The sequence below is a fragment of the Pteropus alecto genome, unplaced genomic scaffold, assembly GCF_000325575.1.
Source record: "Pteropus alecto unplaced genomic scaffold, ASM32557v1 scaffold246, whole genome shotgun sequence".
Taxonomy (NCBI): domain Eukaryota; kingdom Metazoa; phylum Chordata; class Mammalia; order Chiroptera; family Pteropodidae; genus Pteropus; species Pteropus alecto.
Window position 1 is genome coordinate 1,787,000 of NW_006437742.1, and position 22,639 is coordinate 1,809,638.

Genomic DNA, 22,639 nt, shown 5'->3' on the forward strand with positions numbered 1-22,639 from the left:
CTCTTCCAAAAAATCGAAGAGGAGGCAATACTTCCCAACACATTTTATGAGGCCAATATTACTCTGATACTAAAACCTGGTAAAGATAACACCAAAAAAGAAAACTACAAATCAATATCTCTCATGAACACATATGCACAATTCCTAAATAAGATACTAGCGAACCGAATATAGCAGCATATTAAAAAGATTATACACCACGATCAAGTGGGCTTCATTCCAGGGGGACAGGAATGGTTCAACATATGCAAATCGATTAATGTCATACACCCCATAAACAAATTAAAAAATAAGAATCATATATCAATAGATACGGAAAAAGCATTTGACAAGATACAGCATCCATTTATAATTAAAACACTTAATAAAATGGGTATAGAAGGAAAGAACCTCAAATAATAAAGACCATATACAACAAACCCTCAGCTAACATCATGCTTAATGGTGAAAAACTAAAAACTTTCCCTCTAAGATCAGGAACAAGACAAGGCTGTCCGCAATCACCTTTATTATTCAATATAGTATTGGAAGTCCTAGCAAGAACAATCAGGCAAGAGAAAGAAATAAAAGGCACACAAATAAGGAATGAAGAAGTCAAATTGTCACTTTTTGCAGATGACATGACTCTCTATATACAAAACCCTAAAGACTCTACTAAAAAAACTATTAGAAATAATAAGCAATTACAGTAGTTTCAGGATACAAAATCAATGTTCAAAAATCCATAGCGTTCCTATATGCTAACAATGCATTTTCAAAAAAAGAAATGAAAAAAAAAAATTCCTTTCACAATTGTAACGAAAAGAATAAAACACCCAAGAATAAGCCTAACAAAGCATGTGAAGGACCTATACACTGAAAACTATAAGACATTATTAAAAGAAATTGAAGAAGATACAAATAAATGGGAAGATATTCCGTGTTCTTGGACTGGAAGAATCAACATAGTTAAAATGACCTTATATATAACTAAAACATTATACAGATTTAATGCAATCCTCATCAAAATCTCAATGGCAATTTTTAAAGAAATAGAACAAGAAATCATCAGATTTGTGTGGAAGTACAAAAGACCCCAATAGCCAAAGCCATCCTCAGAAAAAAGAGCAAGGCCAGAGGTATCACCCTGCTTGACTTCAAATTACACTATAAAGTGACAATAATCCAAATGGCATGGTATTGGCAGAAAAACAGACACACAGACCAATGGAACAGAACTGAGAGTCCAGAAGTAAATCCCCACATATATGGGCAAATAATTTTTGACAAAGGAGCCAAAACCATACAATGGAGAAAGGAAAGCCTCTTTAATAAATGGTGCTGGGAAAACTGGACAGCCACCTGCAAAAGAATGAAACTAGATTGTTTTCTATCACCACACACCAAAATTAACTCAAAATGGATTAAGGACCTGAATATAAGACCAGAAACAATAAATTGCATAGAAGAAAACATAGGTACTAAACTCATAGACCTCGGATTTAGAGAAGATTTTATGAATTTGAGCTCAAAAGCAAGAGAAGTAACAGCAAAAATAAATGAATGGGACCGTATCAAACTAAAAAGTTTCTGCACAGCAAAAGAAACCATCAACAAGGCAAAGAGGGAACCATCCAAATGAGAGAATATATTTGCGAACAACGCCTCCAACAATGGACTAATATTCAAAATATACAAAGGACTCATACAACTCAACAATAAAAAAAAATACACAATCCAATTAAAAAATGGGCAGTGTACATGAACAGACACTTCTCCCAAGACATACGAATGGCCAACAGACATATGAAAAGGTGCACAACTTACTAGTTATTAGGAAAATGCAAATCAAAACCACAATGAGATACCATCTCACACCTGTTACAATGGCTGTCATCAATAGGACAAGTAATAACAAGTGCTGGAAAGGCTATGGGCAAAAAGGAACCCTCATATACTGCTGGTGGGACTGCAAATTGGTACAGCTACTATGGGAAACAGTATCAAGGTTCCTCAAAAAACTAAGAATTGATCTACCACATGATCCAGCAATCCCTCTACTGGGTATTTACCCTAAAGACTTGAAAATCCATATCCGAAAAGATATTTGCACACCGATGTTCATAGCAGCATTATTCACAATGGCCAGGACATGGAAGCAACTGAAGTGTCCTACAATAGATGATTGGCTAAAGAAGCAGTGATACATATATACAATGGAATATTACTCAGCCCTAAGAAGAGATGAAATACTGACATTTGCAACAACATGGATGGATCTTGAAATAATCATGCAAAGCAAAATGTCAAATAGACAAAAGTTGAAAACCATATGATTTCACTCATATGTGGGATATAAAATTGAAAGCAACGAACATGACAAACAAACAGACTCATAGACATGGACAGTGGATTAGTGGTTACCAGAGGGAAGGGGGGTAGGAGGAGATAGGTAGGGGTAAAAGCGGTCAAATATCTGGAAAGAAATCTGACTTTGGGTTGTGAACACAAAATGCACTATGTATTCAAAATACTGTTGAATTGTACACTTGAAACTTATTTGATTTTATTAATCAATGTCGCCCATTCTTTTTGATAAAAAAATGAAAATGAGCACACCCATACAAATATATTCAACTGATTTTTGACAAGGTACAAAGGCAACTCAATGGAGAAAGAGCCTTTTCAGAAGATGGTGCTGGACCAACTGGACATGCAGAGGCAAAAAATGAACCTTTACCTAAACTTCACATTCTATACAAAAATTAACTCAAAACGGATAACACGAATGTAAAACATAAAATTATAAAAAGGTTTGGCGAAAACCATAGCACTAAATCTTAGGGATGTACAACAAGTCAAATAATTCTTAGGCTTGACATCGAAATCACAATATTATAAAGGAAAAATTGATTAACTGGACCTCATCAAAATCCTATGCATTACAGGAAAACTCAAGCTATATACGGGGAGAAAATACTGTAAACCAAATAGCTGACAAAGTACTCATTTCTAAAATATAAAAAAGAAATCTCAAAACTCAACAGTAAAAAATCCAAACTACCTAATTAGAAAGTTGTCAAAAGACATGAACAGACATTTCACTGGAGAGGATGTACACATGGTAAATAAGCACATGAATAGATGTTTAACATCATTACCTGTATTAGTTTGCTAGAGCTACCATAACAAAATAACATAGACTGGCTTAAACATCAGAAATTTATTTTCTTATACTTTCAGAGCTGAAAGTCCATGATCAGGGTGTTGACAGGGTTGATTTCTCTCGAGGCCTTACCTCTTGGCTTGCTGGAAGTACAAAAGATCCCAATAGCCAAAGCCATCCTCAGAAAAAAGAGCAAGGCTCTTTTTGGTTGTCTATCTATGCAGATGTGCCCCTGGTGTTTCTTTTTCTTCTCATAAAGACACCAAGCATATTGGATTAGGTTTCCACCTTAACAGCCTCATTTCAACTTACCTCTTTAAGACCTTATCTCCAAATTGTTATATTCTGAGGTACGGGGAATTGAGACTTCAACATATAAATTTTGGGGGAGGGGACATGATTCAAGCCATAACATTAACCACTATGGAAATGTAAATTAAAACCATGATGCAATACTATGATATGCCTATCAGGTTACCTAAAATAAAAGCTAGTGATGACATCTGATGCTAGAGAAGTTGCAGAAAAGCTGGATCACTTAAACATTGCTGGTGAGAATATAAAATGGTACAGCCACCCTGAGAAAAGAGTATGGAAGTTGTTCACAAAACTAAACATGTACATGCCATACAATCTAGAAACTGCATTCTTGGTCAGTTATCTCAGATAAATGAAAACTTATGTTTACATAAAAACTTGTACATGAATGTTTATAGCAGCTTTATTCATAATATCCGAAAACTGGAAAGTCCTGATGTACTTCAATGGATGAATGGTTAAAAAAACTGGGGCATATCCATACCACAGCATTCTACTCAGCAATAGAAAGATACACACAACAACCTGGATGAACCTCCAGGGAATTGTGATGAATGAAAAAAAAAACCAATCCCTAGAGGTCATATACTATATGATTATATTTATGTGATGTTTGAAATAATATCATTTTAGAAAAGGAGACTAGATTAGCAGTTTCTGGGAGATGGGATTCATGGGAGGGAGATGGATGTGACTGTAAAAGGGTAGCACCAGAATGCCTTGTGATAGAGAACTGCTCTGTATCTTAGGTGTGATCACGGTCCCACGAATCTATACAAGTGATAAAACTGCATAGAACAAGACACTCACACACAAATACAATTAAAACTGGGGAAATCTTAATAAGGTCAGTGTACTGAATCAATGACACTTTCCTAGTTTTAATATTGTACTATATTTATGCAAGATGTTACCATTAGGGGGAACTGGGTAAAAAGTATATGAGATCTTTCTATAATACTTTTTTAAAGAACTGCATGTGGATCTAAAATGATCTCATTAGAAAAATTTTAGAAAAAGGTAAACTAGAGATATTTTCAGACAAACAAAAACTAAGAAAATCTGTTAACCAGCAGATTCCCACTAAAGGAAGCATTAAATACAAATGATCCAAGATGGCAGCTTATGGAAGCAAGTAATGAAGGATAATAAAAACAGTAAACCTGCTTGCAAATCTAAGTAAATATTGACTGTATGGATCAACAATAATAATGTCATATAAAATCAACAATGTATGGAGAATTAAATTATACAGCAACAGTAGCAAATAAGTCAGGAAGAGACTAAATGAGTTAAAGGGTTAATGCAAGAAGCATGAACTAAAGAGAACAAGGATCATTTCATAATAAGTATAGATTCAATCTACCAGGAGGAGATAAATGTTTTTAATTCTAATGTAGACAATAACATAGACATAAAATTTTTTAAATTTTAAATTTTAAAAATTTAAAATTTTTAAAGCATAACTGACACAGATGGATCTAGAAGGTATTATGCTAAGTGAGACAAGACAGGCAGAGAAAGACAAATACCATAAAGTCTTACTTAATATGTGCAATCTAAACAAGACAAAACAAAAATAGACTCACAGAAACAGATACAAAGGGGATGGTTATCAGAAGGGAGTGGGTAGGAGATAGCTGAAAAAATGAAGGGGAAAATAGTCACTAATACTGTAATAAGTTTGCATGGTGACAGATGATTACTGCAATTAGTGGGGTGATCACATTGTGAGGTATAAAAATGTCAAATCTATATTGTATATCTGAAACTATTATGACTAATATGATATTGTATACTAACTATACTTAAATAAAAAAATAAAGCAAAACTTGATAGAAGTAAAAGCTAATATAATCATTGTTACAGGCCAATTCTACCTCTTTCTGTAAATGACAGAACAAGCAGACAAAAATAAGTCAAGCTATAGAACTGTGCTGTCCAATACAGTAGTCACTGGCCACATGGGATGACTGAGCACTTGAAATATGGCTAGTCCAAGCTGAGATTTTCTGTAAGTGTGAAATAGACACTGGTTTTCAAAGATGTAGTATAAAGAAAAGAATGGGCAATGAAAAGTGGAGATAGGTGAATAGTGGGTAGGGCAAGGGATAGGCTGCAACTCCTGTCTGGTGGAGATCCAGAGCCCTCTCCACTGCTGCCACTGGCTAAGCACAGACTCAGAAGCAACAGTGAACCACACCTGCCTTCATGATCTAATAGCAGTGACGGCTACTCTAAGCCAGACTGGCTGGCCTCAGTGTCTTCAGGCTCAACTCTGTCAGACCTCAGGGAAGCTCTCATCAAGCCAAGGACGCTGATGGGTGTGGCAGGGTGAAAAGAATAATGACTATCCAAATACCACAGAAGATCATTGGGGCTTTGAGGGCCCAAAAATGAGAGTCTCTATGGACACAAGCTCAGCCTCCTCTTCAAGGCCACAGAGCCATGCAGATCCTGTATTTGGGGTGGCTATGGCATCTCAGTTGGATAAGATCCCACCTCATGAATTTTGGGGGAACACAATTCAGCCCATAACAGCTAATAAAAACACAGAAATATGCTCAATATCATTAGATACCAGGGAAACAAATCAAAACCACAATGAGATACCATTCCACATCCCTTTGGGTAACCACAATAAAAAAGACAGACAATAACAAGTGTTGATGAGAATGCAGATAAATTGGAAAATTTATACATTGCTGGTAGAAATGTAAAATGGTGCAGCTACTTTGGAAAACAATTTGGCAATTCCTAAAAATGTTAAACAGAGTTATCATTACCACCCAGAAATTCCATTCCTAGGAATATACTTAAGAAAAATGAAAACATATGATCATAAAAAAAACTAGTACCACAAATGTTCGTAGAAGCATTACTGATAATAGCCAAAAGGTGGAAATGATCCGAATGTACATCAATTGTTGAACCAATACAAACTGTGATATATCCATGCAATGGAATACTACTCAACAATGAAAAGGAACTAACTGCTGATAGCTACCACATGAGTGAACCTCAAAAACTTTATAAGTGAAAATAGCGAGATGGAAAAGATCAAATATTGTATGATTCTTTTTTATAAAATGACCAGAAAAGATAAACTGATATAGTAAAATGAAATTGGATATTCACATGTGAAAGAATGAAACTGGACCCCTATTTTACAGCACTCAGAAAAATTAACTTGAAATGGATTAAAGATTTAATGTAAGACCTGAAACCAAGAAACTCCTAGAAAACATAGGAAAAAAGCTCCTTGACATGGGTCTTAGTGATTATTTTTTTGGAAATCACATCTAAAGCACAAGCAACAAAATAAAAAATAATCAAGTGGAACTATACCAAACTAAAAAGCTTCTGCATAGCAAAAGAAATCATCGACAAAGTGAAAAGTCAACCTACAGAATGGGAAAAAGATATTTGCAAACCATGTATCTGATAAGGGGTTTATATCTAAAATATCTAAAGAACTCGTATGGCTCAATAGCAACAAACAAACAAACACAAAACCAAATGATCCAATTAAAAAAAAAATAGGCAGAGGACCTGAATAGACATTTCTCTAAAGACATACACATGACAAACAGGTACATGAAAAGGTGCTCAACATCACTAGTCATTAGGGAAATGCAAATTAAAACCACGATGAGATACCAACTCATACCTGTTAGAATGGCCATCATCAAAAAGACAAGAGATAACAAATACTGGCATGGATGTGAAAAAAAGAGAACCCTTGTACACTGTTGGTGGAAGTGTAAACTGGTACAGACATGGAAAATAATACTGTTTCCTCAAAAAATTATAAATAGATCTACCATATGATGTAGCAATCCCACTTCTAGAAATATATCCAAAGGAAACAAAAACACTAATTCAAAAATATATCTGCACCCTCATGTTCATAGCAACATTACTTACAGTAGCCAAGATTTGTGGTTACCGAAGACTGGGGGTGTGGGAAGGGGGAATTGGAGGAAGGTAGCCAAAAGGCACTAAGTCCCAGTTATAAGATAAATAAATACTAGAGATGTGATGTACACCATGGTGACTACAGTTAACACTGCTGTATAATACATAGGAAAGTTGTTAAGAGAATAGATCCTAAGAATTCTCATCACACAAAAATTTTTTTCTTTATTGTATCTAAATGAAATGGATGCTAACTAAACCTATTGTGGTAAATCATTTCACAATATATGTAAATCAAACCATCTTGATATATACCTTAAACTTATATAGTGATCTATGTAAATTATTTCTCGATGAAACTGGAAAAAAATTTTAAAAATCATAAAGGATTATAACTTTTCAAAAAATAAGATGTAAGAATGGCCCATACATACATTAAATGATGCTGAACACCAACAGTCATCAGTGAACTACAAATTAAAACTACAATATGAAATACTACTACACACTTTCTAGAATGGCCAAAATTCTAAAGACAAAATTTAGGAACACCAACTGCTGGTGAGAATGTGGAGCAATTGGAGCTCTCATATATTGCTGATGGGAACGCAAAATAATATACCTAATCTAGAAAACAGTTTGGAAGTTCCTTATCAGGTTAAAAAAAATATTTACATGTCCCAACAATCCCGTTCTTAGGTACTTATCCTAGAGAAATGAAAACATGTTCACAAAAAGATTTGTATGCAAATGTTCCTAGCAACATTATTCATATAGCCAAACCTGGATACAACTCAAATGACAATAAACAGGTGAATGGATATACATATTGTGGTATATTCACAGTAATGAAATACTAAAAAGAATAAACTTCTGATATAGGCAATAGCATGGATGAATCTTAAACTATGCTGAGAAATGGCAGACATAAAAGAGAAATTACTGTGTAACTCAATTTCAATGAAACTCTAGTAAAGATAAAATTAATATATGACAGAAAGCAGATCAAGAGTTGCCTGGGCCTAGGGGTAAGAGAAGTTGACCTGGTTGGGGAACAGGAGAACTTTTTAGGGTGATGAAAATGTTTTATGCCTTGACTATGGTGTGGTTGGTTATAAAAGTGTATAAATGTGTCAAACTCATCAAAATGTACATGTTAAATGAGTGCATTAATTTGCATGCAAATTATACCTCAGTAGTTTACATTTTTTTAAAAAATCAAGGACATCTAAATTAAAACCACAATGAGATACCATTATACACTCACCAGGATAGCTAAGATGAAAAAGGGCAGACCTTTCCAAGTGTTGGTGAGGATGCAGAGCTACCAGAACTGTTAATTATGATTGATTGAAGTATTAATTGGTACAGCCATTTGAAATACTCTTTGGCATCTATGATCCTGCCTCTTGATGTTCATGCCATTTTGTAATCCTCTCCTCTTGAGAGTGGGTGAGACCTGTGACCTGCCTTTAACCAACAGAATATGGCAAAGGAGATCAGATGTCACCACTGTGAGATTATGTTACATTATACAGGACACTGTCTTGCTAGCAAACTAGCTCTGGAGACTTCTTGCTGGACTGATCAAGTAAGTGGCCATTTTGGGGAAGCCCACATGGCAAGGAACTTTGGGCAGCCTGAAGAAGCTCAGGACAGCTGCTAGGAGCTGAGTGAAGTCTCTAGGAAATGAGGATAGCTTCCAGCTGACTACCAGCAAAAAGTTGGAGCCTCCAGATCACAATCATAAAACAATAAATTCTGCCAACAGCCTGAGTGAGCTTGGAAGTGGATTCTTCCCCAGTTGAGCCTCTACATGGGAACTAGCTTGGCTGACACCTTGGTTGCAGTCTTGTGAGATCCTAAGCAGAGGATCCAGCTAAGCTGAGTCCAGAGTCCTGACTCACTGAAATGGTAAGATAATAAATGTGTATGTGGTAATTTGTCACACAGCAATAGAAAACAAATAGGGTGTCCGATATCCATTCCAGCCTCTTAGTGCCTTCCTGTACTACGGAGGCTAAAAAGCTAGAAGGACTTTTCTCAGATTCCCCTGCAACTAGGATTCGGTATATATTATAGACCAATCAGATGCATACTTGTGAGACTTGGATGACAGAAGGAAGGTGGAGGCTACGCTACTGCCATTTCTGCTGATAAAAATTGTTGTTTAGGTGTTTGTTTGTTCTACTGCAATTTAATCACTAGCTGTGGGTACTGAGAGGCTTGGCATCTACTTTGCTGGTGCAAATCATAGCTGGTGGATTATGGCTCTGGAGGCAGCAGCTGTAGTGTTGGCTTTTCATCATGGCAGGAGGAAGTAGCAGTTTCCTAATTGTAGAAGAATCAGCAACTCCCTTGGTGGCCTGGTTCTGTGGTATAGCTTTGGAAGCTGTTCTTGAAAGCTCAATTTAGAGTCAGTCCTCTAGATAATTGTGTAAGCTACTTAATGTCTGCTAATAAATCTTTTCCTGACTTAAACTAATTAGAGTGAATTCTGTCCTCTGCAACTGAATCTTAACGCAGGAGGGAAGTCCTCAAGTGATAACTAAGTGTAAATAAAAGTACATCACAACAAATAATATAGTAATTTCTTTAAGTAAAACATTTTTCATGTTTATTATAACAGATTTATATTTAGCTTTATAAGACAAGTAAAACTACCTTATAATATTTAATTTAATGTATAAGGTGTAATGCACTGGTTCAGTTTAACACAGCTACATAAGATTTTTAATATTAAGAACAACCCATTTGCTTAACAAGGTAGCGACTATAAAACTATGTGTTTGGCTTATTTCTCCTGCAGACTCAGAAAATAAATGCTTGTCTTTTAAACTTGCACGTATAATCTTTTTGCAACTCAAAAATCTCTTTAAGCATTCAATTTTAATTAACCTAGGCTACAATATAATACTAAGGTAGTCATCAATATTCTGACTTTAAAATCATATCAAATAGTAATAACATATGCTCTTAAGAAAGTATCTTTTTTGTAAATACAATTTACAAAATAGTCAACAAAGTATGTGCAATAGTGACTTCGTACATAAGCATAGAGCCCTGTGTCTTTCTAGAGCTACTGCAGTTTTAATTTATCAATCATTGTACAATAGCAGATGTGTGGTACTTCACATATAAACTTATTAAACTCTAAAATGTTTCAGCAAATCGTTTCTGAATTATTTCTATGTGGACTTTCACTGCAATGACTGATACATAAGCAGCATAAGTATATAGAAATTATACATCTAAATCAGATAGTCAAAACTTTTTAGACAGATACCACCAATGCTATACATTACCTTAACAATCATTATACACAAGTAAACTTTATGAACTTGCCAGACTAAAACAACTCAGTCTATCTAATGTAACTTAAAACATGACTGGTGAAAATCCTAGAACCAAAGCAGTCACAAGCTATTCTGAGACAAATGCCACAAATAGCAGTGCTCTAAAAAACTTCAAGTAATTTCTCAGTTTAATGAGAGGCCTATACAGTTAATTGAACTATTTCTTAACCCTTCTAAAAAAGCTGGCTTTATCTAGCTTAAGTCCAAATCTAATATTGGTTTCCCTTATATTAGCCGAGCTTTGAGTTCTTGATTTGTTTTTATCAGTAACAGAGTTAGAAGTATGAGTAAGTAGCTTCTGAACTTCTCAGGTAGGGAGAATTCAGAAGTTACTAAAAGACAAAACAAAAAACAAAACAAACAAACAAACAAAAAAACAAAAATAAAACCATTTTATTATTAGAAGACCAGATGAGATTTGCTTTAAAAAGTTAATATTATTTCAGTTAGATAAGTTGAAAATGAGCGCCCGTCATATGGTAATCTTGTGGATAATTAAGGCTATAAATCTAAGAGCCTAGTTTTCTAAAGCTTTCTAATAGGACTGAGGCAATTTGGAAAGCAGCATTTATCAGTTTTACATATCATCATCACTAAAATTCAAACATAACACATTTTCAAATTATCAGTAATTCATATGTAAATAGCAGCACAAACTAGTAATTTCCTTACTAAAAGTGACATAGTGGTGCCCTCCGGTGGTACCAATTAGCATACTCTCCCGATATTGCATATCTTGTGAAGTATAAAAAGTACATTTTTGTTGGAGGATATCAAAATTAGAGGTTACCACAAAGGAATGAATCATTGTTCTTCTAAATATCTTTTTTAAACCTTTAAATACATTGGTAGCAAGATAAATCCCTGATTTCTAATCCCAGAAACTGACAACTAGGAATCTTAGTAAACTTGTCTGATAGGCAATTCCTGTTAAGAGATTTACATCTTGGTTCTAGAACATAACTGAGAGGTTTTTGCATTTTCTAGTTTGGCTTTTACATCTATGGGTTTTTCAAAAAACCTCACCAACGCTGGTTCATTCAACAAAGATGCAAGAATCTGTTCAAATGCAAATGACCACTGAGGTTCTTCCTTGAGCAAGGAGGGATCTTTATCCAAGCTGCTCTCTGTTTTCCCCTCACTGGGTCCTCCAGAAGCACAAACTGTACCAGACAATCCTTTGGCTGATGATGTAGGGCTATGTAGTTTCCTTCCAACTTCTTCCATCCTGAGCAAAAGGCTGGTTACAACAGCAATGGCTTGATATAATGATTCTTCTTCAGGGTCTCCATGAAATAAGTTATAAAGGGTCTTCGAAAACTGAATAAATTGTGACTAGAAGACACAAGTTAGAAATATCACATTCGGTGTTAGATTTAGCAAATATAGAGAGAAATTAGAAGTGAATTGTCTCCTATTTAGAATTTGTACCATATAACCTTCACCACAGAAGTTATAAAATTGATGATTGATCCCTGAATTAATCTTGGTTTTAGAAAGATGGGTATCAATCATGAAAAGAATTCCATTTAAGTCATCTCATTTGTTGCCTAAAAGCAGTATATTACTTACATACATACATACATACATACATACATACATACATACATACATATCAACACACACACACACACACACACATAATGATTTCTGCACAGTTTGCCCGCCACCATTTCTTCAATGCTAGGTGGAACTTTTATTTAGACAAAGTCCCATATTTCTCTATGTGTGGATCATTCATTCATTAACCAATTTTAATGAAAAGATTAAGATGAGATCCCTTTGGTCTCCTCAAAGGGCTAGAGTGGGTAGCTCAACTAGGACAACTAAACTTTAGGGAAGAATGTTTTGGGACCTATCTAGTAGTCCAAGGTAGCTCTAAAGAGCCCATTTGGATATGTTTCTCTTTAAAGGCTGAGGTGGAGCCCAAGTAGAAAAATAATCTGGATTGTTTGCTAATTGCCCCTGGATAATCTATAAACATTCCCAGAAGATATCTGTCAATTTAAAAAAAAATTCTAACGCGAGTCCTATAAGTCAATTCTACCAGAAAAGTTTATCTGTAAATAAAAAGCAAATACAAAAGATATACTTCATAAAAATATATTGCACCAAACTTGTTTTACTTCTTTTTCCATAGTCTGTAGTTTATTTATAAAAAGTTTAGAATAAATACATCTTACTGATTCATTTTAAAATGTATGTATTCAGCTATCAAATTACCTAGTCCACTGAGAAATACTAAATTATTTGATAGTTCTCACATTGGTAAAGTTCTGGGAATCCTCAGTGTCTATACCAACAAATTTTAATTTAAAAAATATAAGAATATATACTGGCTGAGTAGTGTGTAAGAGAGAGATAAGTGCAGAATTGCATCAATACCAGTCATTAGTACATTTTGAGCAGATTCAAATACAAGATATTAGAAAAGAAAAAAAAGAAGAGAGAAAAAACAAGCAAAACCAAAAAAAAAAAAATCAAATACAAGATATTAGAATTCCAGGGTGTAACCTATTTTAGTAATTTTTTTATTCCTAGTACCTACAATTGGGCATGTCATCTAGTAGGCACTAAAAATAAATAAACATTTCTAAATAAATAAACATTTCTAATAAAGCTGGAAATAAATAAATAAACATTACTAAATAAATAAACATTTCTAATAAAGCTGGAAAGAGAAAACACTGAAATATGTGTATGTGTGTGTGTGCGTGTGCGTGTGTGTGTATGTATCTCCATCTTTTCTATAGGTACAAATGTTGTCACAGCAGAGGACCTACACTGAAACACTAGATGCATTTAAGTGTTAAAAAAATTTGATCCCCCACTTCTGTGCTTGTCTGTAACTTAGAAATGATACACAGATTGTTTAACTATTTCTGCAATAGTATGTTAGCTATTTTAGAGTTGAATACATCCACATTCATAAAAATAAAAACAAGAACCTAGAATCTTTTCTTTGAAAGTACTATACCTGATTCATTCTTGGTAAATCCTTAATATTGTCTTCTTTTTTGAAAAGCTCATCCTGCCACTGACTTATGTATGCTTGAATATCAACTTTTCCTTTGCCTGAATGAGGGAAATAAAACCATTTCATAATTGCAAATTAAAACCACAATGAAGTGTCACCTCACACCTGTCAGATTGGACATCATCAATAAAAAAAACAAAAAAAACAAAACAAGTGTTAGCAAGGATGTAGAGAAAAGGGAGCCTTCCTGCACTGTTGGTGGGATTGCAAATTGGTACAGCCATCATAGAAAAACAGTTTGGAGGTTCCACAAAAAGTTAAAAATAGAACTATCTTATGACCCAGCAATTCCACTTCTGGGTATTTACACCCCCAAAACCAAAATACTAATTTGAAAATATATATGCACCCTATGTTCACTGCAGTACTAATTACAATAGCCAAGGTATGGAAGCAACGTAAGTGCCCAACAACAAACTGGATAAAGAAGTGGTACGTGTATACAATGGAATATTACTCAACCATAAACAACAAAAAATGAAATCTTACCATCTGCAATGACATGGATAGATCTACAGGATATTATGCTAAGTGAAATAAGTCAAACAGAGAAAAGACAAATACTATATAATTTCACTTATATCTAAGGAACAAAATAAATGAACAAACAAAATGAAAACAGACTCAGAGATACAGAGAACAAACTGGTGAGTGCCAGATGGAAGGGAAGTTGGGGAGGGGATGGGTGAAAAACAGGAAGGGATTAAGAAGTAAAAATTGGTAGTTACAAAATAGTAATGAGGATGTGAAGTTCCATAAAGGGAATATAGTCAATAATATTATAATAACTATGCATAGTGCCAGCTGAATACTAGACTAATCAGGAGGATCACTTGGCAAATTATATAAACGTCTAACCACTATGCTATATACCAGAAACCAATGTAACGTTCAATCTCAACTTTAATTAAAAATAAAAATAAATAATAAAAAAACCCATTTCATAATAAACAACCCACTATATTTTCCCAAATCTCAAAAAGAATAGTTATGACTGAAAGGTATTTCACTGAGTTATAAGATTCTACCTTTTTTTTTTAATTCAGGAAATTATCTGAATATACCTTTTATTGCACCTACTAGCTCTCAGGATACTTCTCCATTTCCATTAAACTAAAACTTTTACTTTGGGAAGCTTGGGGACTAGGGAAGATGTGAGGAGAGGCTGAAAAGGATGTATTTTAGATTAAAGAGTACACCCTGGCTTGATGATTTCATGTATATGTTCTCATGCATACTGCTAAGTTTAAAATAGCTTCTATATGATACTCTTAATATGCAAATACTAAAGTGGTCTATGGCGGCTCTTTTTCAGAAGTTGAAAAACTACTTACTCATTCATTCCTTTGAAGACTTTAATCAAGATGATATTAATGTGACATTAATAATTAACTTTAAATCTCTTAGAAAATTAGATGGGTATACTGAACAACTTAGCTGGGGAAGTTGTCATAAATAAATAGATCTTCAGCAATTATTTTTTAACTGTTACTCAAAAACATAAAAAGAATGATAGTCTTTTGGAGAGCAATGTGACAGCCTCTATCAAAATATTAAATGTACATATTCTTGATGATCCAGCATTCTCGTACCTCTATGAATTTATTCTATCCTAAAGAAATGTGTAAAAATATGCTAAAATGTCAGTATAAAAAATGTTTGTGGCAGCATAGTTTGCAATATAAATCATTAGAAACAACCTAAATGTCCATCAGCATTAGGCTATTAAAATAAATTATGGTACAACCAAACAATGAAATACTCTGCAACCATTAAAAATAATAAGATAGATCCAAATGTACTGACAGGAGATATCCATGACACATCACAAAATCAAAAAAAAAAAACAAAAAACAAACTGTAGAACAACATTTATGGACTATTTCTTTTTTTTAAAAAAGAGAGATGTCTATATATGTTTGTGTATATGTAGAAATGGGAAAGGATATAAACCGAAATGTTTTTATGTTTACTTCAGGGTGGTATTGGGTGGGAGTATGAGAACTTCTGTACTGTTTAAATTTCTTTTACAAGGATTATCTATTACTTTTGTAATTAAACATACTTATCTTTAAAATAATCAAATTAAATGATTATGGGTCATTTACTACTATACTTTCTATAACTTCTGAGACTTAAGTATCAAGAGAAGAAAGAATAAATTTTTAAACTAACATAGAGGAACTGAAAAACCATTTGGGACAAATCAATAGCCTTTAAAAGGAATCTGCTTCTCTCTTTTGTGTAGTTAACCATATTTACAAAATTGATAACTTAATATACTAAATGATATTTCTAGATCATAGTACCTTTTTCAGGGCTGGATTTTACTGATCCTGCTTCCTTCTCATGTGCAGGCTTAGAAACTAGAGGGAAAGAAGATAAACACATTTTGTAAAATATTTAACAAATATCTTTTGAAATTAAAGTATTTTATATAGATTTACAAGCACATGTTCTTTTCTTCAATTCAGCAAGCAAATTTTAGCTGATCTGACCTTCTATCATTAGAAGACCAATTAATTATTCAAGAACTTTTATAGTAAAAAGAACACTAGAGGAAAATCCATATTAAAAAAATCCTAGAAGGAAGTATACCAAATATTAAGTATTTATTTCTAGGTGGTTTTCTTCTTTGTGATTTTCCTCAAATTAAATTGTATTACGTTCATTATTAGGAAAAAAAATCATACTAGAAGTCAGAGTACTGAGCTAATGGAAATAATTCATTGTGAAATCCTGCACAAGTCACTACTCAGAGTCCTTATCTAAACAATTAAGAGACTTGACTAGATGATTTGTACAGTCTCTTCAAAATTACTGTCCAAACACTAATATATGGTAACCATAAACATACATTAATCAGGACTTATCCCTATATAAGACATGCATGTTTATGAAAAAGAAGCAAAGACACAAAAATGACCTCAGAACACGTCCAAATTATGTTTTGGAGACAGACTCATCCCTGTCTCCTACACCTACAGTGATTTATAATAAGTATTCACTCTCTGAATAATAGCTATGTCCTTCAATTATCAAAGATTCTATAGTCTTCATTGTATTTTTAACAAGGCATGAAAATGATCTGATACATTTTAGAAATTTCTGTTAACATAAGTAGGAACAAAATGCACTTTCTTTCTAATTCTTCAGTAAACAAGAACTTCCATACATCAAAACCCAAAATGCTGTTTAGTCAATCAGTCAAATATTTATGGAGTATTTACCATACATTTAGCACTGTGCTAAGTGCTCTGGTAGCACAAAAGAAGAATAAGGTATAATTAACCCAACTTTTACCAGTGGTAGCTGGGTAAAGAATATTTAACCCTGGAAGAACTCTATGAGTGACTAATCATCAAAAGAGATACCTTTTTGAACAGATATTTACCATGGAGCTGACTGAAATAAAGTAATTCTTCCTCGGAAAGTTCATCTCCCTTTGAAGGGTCCTTGAACTTCACTTCAGTATAAGCTGAAAACAGATAACCCAAATCACATTTACTAATAATGAGGGACAGAAAATATGTCCTTTAATAGGTCAAGTAAATCTGGTGGCAGAGGGTTAAACAATGGGTTTCTGTAAAAGACAGACATGTGAAGAAACGGGGAAGTGGTACTACTGTATTGTATACCAAATAACAAGAAGTACTTGATCACTTTGAGTTCCATTATTTCTCCTACTTGCCTTTTAATAGTTTTCTGAGAGCCATTACAAGTTGAAATAAGAAAATCTGGCATTTGGAAATCTATGAAAATGTGACCTCAGTTATTTAAGATCTTCAATGATAAGGAAAACATGAAGTCGAGTGCTCTAACAGATACGTGTTTTTTTTTTTTTTAATTTTTAATCCTTCTACTGGAAGTATATTAATTACATGACAATATCAGACATTTTAACAGCAACTTGATGTGATACTGTACAGTCCTTCATAATTAAATGATTAGGTTGTTTGTCCTTTGTTTTGCTGTGTTTGTGATCTGAGTGTGTGAAGAGTTAAAGATGGCTTTTAGATTTTTGGTCTGGTAAAGAATGGTTCCCGGCTATCCTGGGAAGACTCTAAAAGAGATCCCAGGTGCAGCTTTTGATAAAGCTGTTTGTTTTTGTGAATTACTTTACCTAAGCTAAAAGATACTTTTTGCCATGTTCCTTTAGTTTAAAGCCTAAGACTGTTTTCTTAAAATATGGATCAGGCCTGCAAAATGTAGTCTCTTAAGGTCAGTAGGAAACACTTATTGTAAACTGGAACAGTATGGTAACACTGAGGAGTATAGCAGAGTAGAAAGAAACCTGAGCTTTAGAGTCAGACCTCAGTTTGAATTCCAGTTATGTAATTTATTAGCTGTGTGATCTTTGGCAAATTATTCAGTCTTTCTGACTCTTAGTTTTCTTATTGTCAAAACTGCAAGGATAATACCACCTTTCAGGGATATTGTGAGAATTAAATATAAGAATGCATATAAAGTAAATGCCTTGACAGAGCAAGTGCTCAATAAATGGTAGCTTTTGTTTTGTTTCTTTTTCCAAATGTTCACTATCCCTGCTGCCTGGTCTTATTTTTCTGAATAATTTGTAGTGTTTCACGCGTTTTGCAGTTTGTCTGAAGTTAAATTCTACTCTCTACTGATATAACAATAAAAATTCAACATTATACCAATATTCAAATGATAGGTAGTTCTTATATACAAACTCTTGATCATTAAACTAACCACTCAGACACTTTTTCATAGATTTCACTGTATCAGCAAAAGTACTAGTAGTGTGATCCATAGGCCACAATAAAAGAATGACCTTATATCATGTTGGAAATTATGTTATTTGTTAAAATACAATTACATCTGTAATTATACTTGTTAAAATGGAATCAACTCCTGCACATCATAGATTGTTAAACTCTTACCTGGAGGAATATGCAGCTTAAAAAGCAGCTTAAGCTTCTCAGTAAAACTTCCATTGTACATTATATCTGTTCAATAAAATTCAATTGCAAATAGTCACATATCCAAAGAACATTCAATTGATTCCAGCAACAGGTTGATTAAGATATAGATATTAGCTAAGAATAGGAATTCAGAAACCTTCTGTTACTCATGCTAACAGTTAAACGACCACCTGGTCAGCCAGATTCTCTCTTCCTAGTGTGTAAGCAAAATACTCATTATCAGAGTGATAAAATGCTGCTCTCCCTCCCCCCAACCTCATATTTCCTTTTGCTTTTAAATATGGCCTTATGCCTCATTTGAGAAGAAAACTCCTCTTTAAGGGAGCAATCCCTGATAAGAAAACATGCTGGGCTCTCTGGAAAAAAAGAAATGATAGAACTAACTGGTGGCCCATCTACCAGTACAAAATGTTTGTTGGATATTTCTCTACTACTTTTCTAGGCTATGTGGTTGGATTTTTTACTTCAGGAGAAAGTCCTCCTGAAGTATCCATTTGCCTGAGTGTAGGAAAATTGGGACATTCTCTTCCTTCGTGTTAACCGTTAAAACATCCATATCTAACAGCTTGCTTTTCTGGAAGGGTTGGGGCTAAATGAGACCAATATACTTAGATTTAGCAACCCACATAGAAGAAGGTCCAGTAATTGCTAAAGCTGGAGACAATGTAACTCAGGCTGATAAAAATCTGACTAAATTGGCAATAATAGGCAATATTAAATATTTCTAGGGGTACCTTCATTTTTTTTTTGCTTTAGAAAAGAAAATTGGACATCATCCTACCAATTGCAGAAGAGAATTCTTTGAAGTTTATAAGGCAGTCAGAGTTTTCATCCAACAATCTGAATGTCCATAAAGCTAGTGAGTCTCTGTTTTCAGAATGAGCCCAGGGACTTAAGAAGTGATACAACACTCTGAACTGTTGGCAGTCAATCTGATACTGTTCCAAATATGGCAGACTGGGGTCATGGTGCTTCAAAACTGGATAACTCAAACACCAATAATAAGAAAAAAACAGCTCTTTCTATTAAAAACAAATAAAAAAGGAAAGTCATTCAATCAGAAAAAGTAATTTCATAACAATTTCTTCTTTTAAACATGTCTACTAAAATAATTAAAGATAAAATATTTAAGAATGGTTGCGGAATGATTCTATTAAAAGAGTATTATTTTTCATTTAAAGAAGAACAGTACCTTAAAGATGACATAAAGTTCATCCAATTCATGAAGGCTCAGTTTCACATCTTGTGATACAACACGCAACTTTAAAAAGATGAAACGCAATTTAGAATTTAACAGTATAGAAAAGTCTCTTTGAATTCATTTCGAAATCTCCCTGTGGCAGAATAAAATATTTTTCTTCTAACTTTGAGAAGGAATAACAAAGGTAAATGCACCTATTTTGCCCTTTAAAAAGGTTGTACATAGACTACAGTTTGAATTCTCCTCTGGTATATGTACTTTGACCTTCATCTCTTCATATCCAGAAATCACTGCCAAAGAACAGCCACTTAATGTCTAAAAATATAAGCAACAGTATTCTAAGTCTCAGTCCATATATTCCTCACTTGCCATATAAGCAATGTGTCAGTTCATCATGTGGGGTTGGCATTAAACACTTTAAAGGCATTAGGAGATATGCATTCCCTTTCTGCGCCAAAAAACGTAATCCAAAAAGTAGTAAGCTTAGAAAATATGTAATTTTATCCTACTCCGTGAAGAATAAGCACTAATGGCACAATGGTTTTGGTATTTAAGAAATTTAAAAGCAAGGGTAAAGATAAAGGCTAAAATTAAAGAAGTGAGAAATATAAAAACCAGTAGATTCAATAAATAATACAAAGAGTTGGTTAGTTGAAAAAATAAGTACAATAGAGAAATATCTTGCAAGTGGGATAAAAGAAAATTACAAATAAACAACTTTGAGAAGGAAAAGGATAATAGAAACATAGTTAAAGAGGTCATTAAAAGTATCCAGCACATAGAAGGTGGTATTAAATATCTGTTGAACGAATTCCATATGCTTTATGCCAATATATCTGAAAGTCTAGATGAAATAAATAATTCTATAGGAAAATATAAATGACCAAAATTAATTCAGGAAGAGGAAGTTCTAAATAGAACTAAAAAGGTAGTCAAAGACCTGCCTCCTATCAAAAGGCAGTAGATCCAGATGGTTTTAAAGGCTCATTTCCTCAAAATTTCAAGTAACGAAAATTTCTGTGTGATCTACACTATTACAGAACATAAAAAATGTGACTTATTCCAAAATTCATTCTATGATGTGAGCAGAACTCTAATATGAAAACTAAATTTAACACACAGAAAAAGAAAGTAAGAAAACTATAAGGTAATGTCACTTTCACATAAATGTACGGAATCTAGCTAAACTACTTGGCAAAATTATCAACAACATGACTAAAAAGGATTCATTCAAGAATCCAATAGAATTCCAATATTAAGGAGTTCTTTAATATAATTTACTACATTAATAAAATAGAGAAATATACACTCTCAAGATATGGAAAAGTCATTTGATCGAAGTTTAGTCAATATTGATTTTTAAGAAATGCTCCCAATTTTTTAACCTAGAAACTGAATGAAACTCCTTAATTTGATAAAGGGCACCCTTCAGAAATCAACAACCAACATTATAATTAACAATAAAATACTAAAGGTATTCCTATTAAATTCAGGAATAAGACAAGGAAGTCTGTTTCCACTGCTATTATTCAATGCTTCTCTGAAAATGTTTCCCAATACAACAACAACAACACATACACATATCTAAAAGAGGTATAAATATTAGGAAGTGTCAAAACTCGAAGACTAGAAATGATATGCTTATCTATTCATAAAATTTGAGAAATTCAACGAAAAAAAATATTAGAACTAATGTCAGTAACATGGCCACTTAATAAAGCAACATATACAAACCCATAGTTTTTGTATACATTGCAAAAACCAAACTAGAAAATGTCAGAGGGGAAAAATGGCGTAGGTGACAGAGGCTCTGTTCATCCCTCTGGCGACCAAATCAAAGTTGTGATGGAAACAAGGAACAGCAGCAAGGAAAAATCGCCTGGAATCCAGATAAACAAGCTATACAAATAGGAAGAAATCCAAGAAATCGCCCTGCAACGGCAGAAGGTAGGATGGGGCGAGGACATGGGGCTGCCTGGTCTTGAGTGGCTGAGTGCGATGGGGGCTACGGCAGCGGCAGTGGCAAAAGCCTCTTAAAGGGGCTGAGTCCATGAGCGGATTTTCACTGTGACAGACATGCTCTCTCTGAGAACCAGTGCCAATTGGGCTGTGTGAAAGGAGCACCAGGGACTTACAGGGAGACATTGTCAGAGGGCCGAGGCGAGACTCACTCCATACAAAAGTGCCGGCGATATCCGCTGTCCCCTGTTGAGCCCTCCCCACTCCCAGTACATGGAAACAACACCACCATTGCTGTGAGGTCATCAGACTAGGTAACAGAGGTCTCTCAGCACAGAGGATTCCCTGAAACCCCGCCTCCCCGAACTCACGGCCCCACGCAAGCCACATCCAGGTGTGTCCTCAGCAAGTCAGGTGCTCCTTGCTGAGATTCACACTGGAGGCAGCCTCGGTTTCTGGTGTTGCGTTTTGTTTGTTTGTTTGTTTTGGTGTAGCTTTTTGAGGTAACTATAAGCACAACATCTGTGGATTGCTTGCTGAATCTTAACAGGTGGTCCCAGAGGGGCAGAGGCTTGGGTTAAACTTGGCCTGCAGCTAAACTCCTCTCAGGACTGTGCCAAGGACACCTACTTCACAAATCTACACTAATAAGACCTAAGAGACTTAGGAGCTTTGCTTCATACATAGAAATAGACACAGAAAGGCAGTCAAAATGGGAAGACAAAGAAGCAATAACCATATGAGAGAAGAGCACAGAGA

The 22,639-nt window shown here is 34.2% G+C and overlaps 1 protein-coding gene across 3 annotated transcripts in view; it reads right to left on the bottom strand.

The window, feature by feature from the left end:
* TBC1D8B (TBC1 domain family member 8B) overlaps positions 1–22,639 on the bottom strand; it is a 79,072-nt gene that overhangs the window by 8,348 nt on the left and 48,085 nt on the right. For 2 of the 3 annotated variants that reach the window (XM_015591664.2, XM_006914793.3), the window contains 7 exons: positions 19,913–19,981; positions 19,502–19,742; positions 18,679–18,744; positions 17,169–17,252; positions 16,084–16,140; positions 13,715–13,812; positions 10,252–12,072 (listed from right to left, as the gene is read on the bottom strand). In XM_015591664.2, the coding sequence (XP_015447150.1) occupies positions 11,677–12,072; positions 13,715–13,812; positions 16,084–16,140; positions 17,169–17,252; positions 18,679–18,744; positions 19,502–19,742; positions 19,913–19,981 (1,011 nt within the window). In that variant the 3' untranslated portion in view covers positions 10,252–11,676. Of the gene's footprint in view, positions 1–10,251; positions 12,073–13,714; positions 13,813–16,083; positions 16,141–17,168; positions 17,253–18,678; positions 18,745–19,501; positions 19,743–19,912; positions 19,982–22,639 lie in introns of those variants that run through there. The other variant, XM_015591663.2, reaches the window with a different exon arrangement.